This window comes from Teleopsis dalmanni, unplaced genomic scaffold (assembly GCF_002237135.1).
Source record: "Teleopsis dalmanni isolate 2A unplaced genomic scaffold, ASM223713v2 unscaffolded_contig_1262, whole genome shotgun sequence".
Lineage (NCBI taxonomy): Eukaryota > Metazoa > Arthropoda > Insecta > Diptera > Diopsidae > Teleopsis > Teleopsis dalmanni.
Genome location: NW_024032644.1, coordinates 1,970 through 9,684, shown reverse-complemented (window position 1 = coordinate 9,684; position 7,715 = coordinate 1,970). Strand labels below are relative to the sequence as shown.

The 7,715-nt window shown below is 38.0% G+C and overlaps 3 protein-coding genes across 3 annotated transcripts; 1 reads left to right on the top strand and 2 right to left on the bottom strand.

The window, feature by feature from the left end:
• Window positions 1-47: 47 nt before the first annotated feature.
• On the bottom strand, window positions 48-2,102 carry LOC119664000. Its single transcript, XM_038073585.1, has one exon. It carries the CDS (start codon window positions 2,100-2,102, stop codon window positions 48-50), a length of 2,055 nt encoding a protein of 684 aa, XP_037929513.1.
• Window positions 2,103-2,460: 358 nt separating this feature from the next.
• Window positions 2,461-5,130, bottom strand: LOC119663999. Its single transcript, XM_038073584.1, has one exon. The coding sequence runs from the start codon at window positions 5,128-5,130 to the stop codon at window positions 2,461-2,463; it is 2,670 nt and encodes an 889-aa protein (XP_037929512.1).
• A 1,606-nt stretch (window positions 5,131-6,736) lies between these two features.
• LOC119663998 lies at window positions 6,737-7,468 on the top strand. The gene has a single exon (XM_038073583.1). It carries the CDS (start codon window positions 6,737-6,739, stop codon window positions 7,466-7,468), a length of 732 nt encoding a protein of 243 aa, XP_037929511.1.
• Window positions 7,469-7,715: the final 247 nt, after the last annotated feature.

The window sequence follows — 7,715 nt, the reverse complement described above, 5'->3', positions numbered from 1 at the left end:
TATCGATAAGTGTACGAACATTCCGCCGACGTTGAAAGATTAGTCTTTCAAGGATCACATAGAATAGCAAGTTTTTGAACTGGACGACGAACGATCCCCTTTTTTGTCTGGATATCGGCAACACGAACTTTACCATCCTTGCCCTGGATGGTTTTTGTTACGCGACCTGTCACCCATACCATTGGTGGCATGTTTTCTTCATGAATCAAAACAAGCGTCCCAGTCTGTAAATTATTGCTAACCTTAGTCCATCGATTGCGCTGAATCAGTTCGTTGAGATACTCGTTTGACCACCTGCTCCAAAATTGTTGTTTCACTGCACTAATGCGCCGCCATCGTTCGAGGTATGACACTTCTACATTTTGATTAATGTTTGGTTCACTGATGCAGTTCATGGGACACCCAATCAAAAAATGACCTGGTGTCAAAGCTTCGAGGTCATTCGCATCCCACGACACAGGTGAAATCGGTCTGGAATTCAAGATTGCTTCGATTTCTACGAGAACGGTAGTGAGCTCTTCATATGTTAACTTGCTGTTCACCAGCGTACGATACATGTGCCCCTTTGCAGACTTCACGGCGGCCTCCCAGATACCTCCAAAATGTGGTGCTCTAGGTGGAATAAAGTTAAAGGATATTGATTTATTTGAACAGAAATTAATGACATGATTTTTATACGCTTCACTAGTAAAGCTTCGTTTAAGTTTAACCAGTTTTGTATTGGCTCCTACAAAATTCGTAGCGTTATCACAATAAATTTCTGCAGGTAGTCCTTTGCGACCAATGAATCTTTTTAGCGCTGCAATAAATGCATTTGATGACAGATCTGTTACTGCTTCAATATGAACGGCTTTAGTTGTGAAACACACGAAAATTGCTATATAACATTTATAGGGCTGTTTTCCTCGAATTTTCAAATAAGTAGAAATAGGCCCACAGAAGTCAATTCCGCATTTTTCAAATGGTTTGCCTGGCGTCACACGGGACGCAGGCAAATCTCCCATTATCTGGCTTAACAGTTTTGGTTTATAACGTATGCAGCTGATACAATTATGTACGATCTTCCTAGTTAATCCTCTGGCATTGACGATCCAATATCGTTGTAAAATTGCAATTAACGCCTTAGACCCGGCATGATAATTTTCAATATGATGATGTCTAGCCAAAGTCTCAACGAAATGACAATGTCTTGGTAATAAAAAAGGGTGTTTTCTTTCTTCTGAAATACTCGCATGCATAAGGCGTCCACCAACACGAAGCAATGGAAATCCATCCACCTCTTGAATAAAGGGACTAAGAGTTTTCAACGAAGTCTTAATTTCCACGTTGTTGTTTATACAATGAATTTCATTAGAGAAATGTTCGCTTTGAATGATCCAGATGATGCAATGTAAAGAATGTCGTAACTCATCACTAGTGAAATTATGTTGATGATCAGGAACCCTTTGTTTAACTCGGTTACGCACACGAAGTAACCAACCAATAACACGAAGTACTTTAAGATATGAGCTGGTCCGATCTATGAATTGTAGCACTTGATTTGTGGGTGTTTCACATATTATAACTATTTTCCGAATTGCACCATCTACTTCTCGTTTGCATTGAGTGTTACTTATACATGAATCTGGCCATTCCTCATACTCTTGATTTAGAAATGCTGGCCCTGATAACCAGTTGGATTTCAATAATTCGATAGTTGAACATCCTCGTGATATTACGTCAGCGGGGTTAATTGACGTCGGAACATGTCTCCAAGAACAAGTTGCAGTAAGTTCTTGTACTTCAGAAATTCGATTTCCCACGAACGTTGTTAATGTGGAGGAATGGTGTTGCAACCAGTGTAATACGACAGTCGAATCTGTCCATAGAAATGTTTGGAAATGTATATTGCTAAATATCGGCGCAATTTTGCTATATAGTTGAGCTAGTATAAGCGCTCCACAAAGTTCTAATTGAGGTAGAGTTCTTTTCTTTACCGGAGCCACCCGACTTCGTGCCGTTAATAAATTTACTGAAATATGTCCTTGTTGATTACAAACCCGCACATAAAAACAGCATCCATATGCTCGAATTGAAGCATCACAAAATCCATGTAGTTGCATGTTGATGATATCTGTTTGTAATACATATCGAGGTATTTTAATCGATTTCAAATTATTTAGGTCGTTGATGAAATTTTCGAATTTAATTCCAATTTGTTGCGGAACTACTGTATCCCAGTCTATCTTCATAATCCATAAATCTTGCAATAACACTCGTGACTTAATAATTATGGGAGCAATCAATCCCATCGGATCGAAGATAGACGACGAGATCGACAAAATTGAGCGTTTGGTTAACGACGTGTATGTCTTGCTCGGAGTATACGAAAATAAAAACTGGTCCTGATTTGAATCCCATTTTATGCCAAGCGTACTTGTAATTGCTGGTTCATGTAAATTTAAGTCTTTTAATTCATTATTATTGGTGATGAACGATTGACTGTATTTTTGCAATTTCGATACCAGCCTTTTTTAATATTGACGTAACTTCGTATTCTGTTATTTGTAGTTCATGGAAGTCATCAGCTCCCGTTAACATATCGTCCACGTAGAAATGGTTTTTTAGCACATGTGAACCCACTGGATATTCGGTTTCCCATTTTTCCGCGATATATTGAAGACTCCTTATCGCTAAGAAAGGTGATGCGGATAAACCGTAGGTTACTGTATTCAACTGAAACACGCGAATCGGATTATCTTCAGTCTCTCGCCATAAAATTTGCTGATACGAACGACAGTCAGGATGTATTCGAATCATTCTGTACATTTTTGTTATATCTCCACTTAATGCGAATCTTTTCAATCGAAAACGCATAACATGCAAATATAATTCCGATTGTATAGTTGGTCCTGTCAGAAGAATATCGTTTAATGATTTTTGACTCGTTGTACTTGATGATGCATCAAACACCACTCGTAATTTCGTGGTTGTGCTACTTGGTTTGAGTACGTAATGGTGAGGTATAAAATAATGAGGCTGTTTCAAATTTACGTTTTGCACTTCTGTCATATGATTTAACTGCTCATACTCTTTCATAAAGTTGGTATATTGATACTTTAAATCACAATTGTGGGATAAACGTCTTTCCAACGAATGAAAACGCTTTAATGCTACATTGTACGAGTCTCCGAGTAATAAAGGCGATTCTTTAAACGGTAATTGAACCTCAATTCTACCATCTGGTAAAGTAGTAGTAGTTTTTACAAATGCATCTTCACATAGTTGCTCTTCTTCGTTCCACTTCTTACGTATACTGGCTGTGTCTTGTAATAACCACAGATACTCTAAGTTTTTATTGATTGATTCGATATCAGTGTCCACTTTGGTTATATGATATGACTTATTAATAACTTGTTTCGAAGAATTATACCGTCCTGACACTATCCAACCTAAAACTGTTTCTTGTAACATTGGTAAATTACGGCCCAACCTTAATTGCCCACTGCGTAACATTTCGAAGAAGCAATCAGCTCCTATTAACATGTCAATGGATTGGGAATTATGAAAGTGCTCGTCAGCTAAATTGATTTTCGACGGTAATTGCCAAGAGCGAATATCTAATGCTGAGTCAGGCTGATACCCAGACAGGCGATTTGAAATGAGAAAGTTCAAATCAAATTCTGAATCATTAAATCGCGATCGAATTGTCGTTTGAGTCTCGTACTTTAATTTCGAGGACATACACCCAACACCGACAACTTCTACTGATGTCTTTTTCTTCTGTAAGTTCAGCATATTAACGAAGGATTCAGTCATTAAGTTCACCTGTGAACATGAATCTAACAATGCTCTTCCTACTTTAAATGCACCCACCGAGTCCCTTACCAGAATAATTGCTGTTGCCAAAATTACCTTGTGTGCTACAGTTTTAATATGTGCATTGATTGATGCTGATTCAACTCTATTGGATGTTGAAGGCATCATGTTTTGTCTACAGATATCTGAGCGATGTAAAAGTGTGTGATGTAGTTTGTTGCATATTTTGCAGGAATGTTTTGATGGACATTTAGCCACGATGTGTCCTTCTGATAAACAGTTTATACAAATACCCAATTTTTTAACAGTGTCAAATCTTCGCGACACATCCATTTCATTAAATCGTTTGCAACCACTTAGCCAATGGTCCCCGCTCTTACATGATACACAATTTTTATCTCGGATGCGTGTATGAAACGACGAACGGTTATTTTGGAGGGTAACGTAACCTTTTTGCTTTGGTTTTGTATTCTCTATTGTATCCGGGCTAACTGACTCTAAAAATTGACACCTTCTTTCCAAATGTTGAGAAAATTCAATCCACGTAGGTAACACTGATAAATCTAATTTTTCCTTCCATTGTCTTTGCGTTTCAGAATCGGACTTATTCAATATTAAATGAATCAACATTCCATCACATATGTCTTTGTCGTCTCCAAGTGATTTGAGAGAACTGAATATAGCTGATGCGCTATCAACTAAACTGCGCAAAATAATTGATGACGCTTTGCGTACGTCTGGCAAACTATATAGATCTATAATATGTTCCATAAATATTAAAGTTTTATTATCATACCGTTCTTTTAATCTGTTCAGAGCCTTTTCGTAATTTTCTGTCGTAACCTGAAAAGAACGAATGGTATCAAGTGCTTGTCCTTCAAGACATTGAATCAAGTGGTTAAACTTTTCTATGTTTGAGAGTGACTTGTCTTCGTTAACTAATTGCTTGAAAGATGATATAAAGTTTTGATACTCTGCGTATTTTCCTGTAAATTTTGGCAATTTGAGTTTTGGTAAATTGTTCGAGCTTCTGCTTGGAATGTGTAACGCTAACTCTCCACGACTTCGATTAAAGTCGTCACCTAAAAGTTCAATAGCCTTTGCTTTCGCTAAAATGCAAAGTTCTTCTATTTCTGCACGAGCGTTATCTTTGTCGTTCAACGCTTCAATATCCGATTGTATTGCTAACAACTGTTTGAAATAAGCTTCGATTAAGCTTAACCTGCATTCTAATTCCGCATGTGACATCTCACATGATAACAAATTCTTTATCCTAGTAACATTGGTCTTTATCACCTTACGTTTGATGACTAGTGCACTCAATTCAGCCATATCTACAACTTTGAACGTAGTTATTAATAAACTCGAAGCTGGTTAAATGTCAATTTATTAAATTTGTATCTTATATATGTGATAAAATACAAACCAAATCCAACGTTTAGAGATCAACGAAAAAATTTTACTTTGCAGCCAACGAACCTGGTACTGCACACAAAAATATGACACGACAACCCGTCAACTTCGAGCCCCACGTTGGGCGCCAAAAAATGTATGTTTATTTTAGAATTTATTTACAATTTCCACAAAAACATGTATGTTTATTTTAGAATTTATTTACAATTTTCTATTTGTTATTTAATACTTCTATTTTTCGTATAATTGAACTTCAATGATGCTTCTACGTGCGGCGGCCACAAAAACACGATCGAGAGAGAGCAAAAAAACAAAAACGGAAAAGGAGACTAACCAAACGAAGCAATAACAACATCATTCCATGCCTTCAACTGTCAAAGCAGATAAAGGCTTGGATTTAATCTTATGACTTGCTCATTTGGTTCAGCCTTTATCGATAAGTGTACGAACATGTGAAATAAATCCACATAACAGACTTGGTGTATCCATCTAAAAGGAGACTATATTGAAGTATAAAACATAATTTTCCAAAGAAATGCGTTTTTATCACTTACGCCACTTAGTACTTAACATAAGGTTCACATGTATTTCAAATATGATGAGTGTAAGTTTTGCTACAAAACAAGTAGCGTTGCCGAGCGTTGGAATAAAGTAAAAATTTTCACTTGTACACTACAATGGTTTGGTGAAAATATTGCCAGAGAACAGTGCCGTAAAGTCGATTTGGAAATATTTGGTTCTGATCTGTTATAATGGCCGTGTTTGATCCTTATGGGTTTATTGCCGACTTCTTTTACAGTCGAAACTTCTTATGCAATGAGTATTGAAATGTCAAGTAGCATGAGATGAGCCTATACCTGAGCCAATTTTTTGGCGAGCTTAGTGGTCAGAGTTGAAAAGCTGAAACATGTTAAAATTGACAGGGACGATTCAAAAAATATTGTCTTAGCTTCAAGGATTGAATTACATTTCATGGTTGATGCGAATGAGACAGCATTTGCTGCAGTTGCCTATTTACGAATTATAAACCGCAAAGATTTAATATCTTTATATCAAAGGAAAGCTTTATATCAGGAAAAACAAGAACTGCGCCGAAACGTCTTCTGTCAATCCCACAACTTAAACTACAAGCTGCTGTGCTTGTAGTATACGCATCAGCAAAACCATTTTAAAAGAGCACAATAGTCACATCTCAAAAGCCGTACTATACTGCATTGCATTGCTTCAGAAAGGAAATATAAACCGTTCGTAGGACATCCCATTGCAGAAATAATTGCCTGTAGCCAACCAGAGCAGTGGTGTTGGGTGCCATCTAACGAAAACACTGGCGACGTAGCAACCAGATTGTGGATCACATTTAAGCCAAATGGCCGAGGGTTGTGTGGCCTTGAATTTTTCAAAAAACATGAATCCGAATGGCCGAATGGCCGCTCGGTCTTGATGCCACACGGTCATATCGTCACAGAATTAATTGTACACCATTTTCATGAATATTTCCATCACCAAAATATAGCTGTGGCTATTAATGAAATTCGATAACGTTTTTGGGTGTCACGTATCAAAAGGTCATAGAAAACGTTCAAAGAAATGTTCAACCTACCAAATTGAGGGAGCCAATCTATTACCGCCAATGATGGGCCAATCACCTGAAGATCACGTCACACCATTTATACACCCATTCAAATATACTAGTGTGGACCTGTTTGGTCCTGTTAGTGTCGTCATTGATCGCCAACAAGAAAAAAGATGGGTTGCAATTTTTACCTGTGTTTCCGCAAGAGCTGCCTACTTGGAGATTGTTGAAAACCTGTCAACGAACGCCTTCATTTTTAGCTTGCGAAATTTTGTCAACAGGCGTGGTATTCCAGTTCGTATTCGATGTGAGAATGATATCAACTTTATAGGGGCGCAGAAAGAACTACAAGCAAACGAGAAAATCTTAGACACCGATCGCATCTCACAGGAGCGTTCCAACAACTACATCGAGGGTATTTTCAATCGCACTGCCAACCCAAGCACTGGTGGTTGCTGGAAACGTTTAAATCGTTTCGTAAAGCGCCTGTTAAGCCACGGTTTGAAGAATGCCATACCAAGAATTGAGACACTTGGAAGTGTACTCAACGAAGCCGAAAATGTCATTAACTCTCGCCAGCTTACTGACGTACCTATTACGGCTGAGGACGCCGAACCGGTCACACTAAATCACTTTTCTTATAGGATGCACCAACTTCCCTCAGAAGCCGCAGCCGTACGATGAAAAAATGTGTTTAAACAAACAGAGGCCAATCGCACAAAACTTGAAACACCGCATGTGGAAATAATGGGTTTTACAATGTCTGCCACAACTTTGGCATCGCCTGAAATGGTACTCCAAAGCACCTTTACTACAAGTTGATGACCTAGTCATATTTTGTGATCCAGCCCTGCTGCGAAGCCAATGACAAAAAGGACGCATAACGCAGGTGTTCCCAGTCAAGGATGGTCAAGTCCGTATTGCAGAAGTA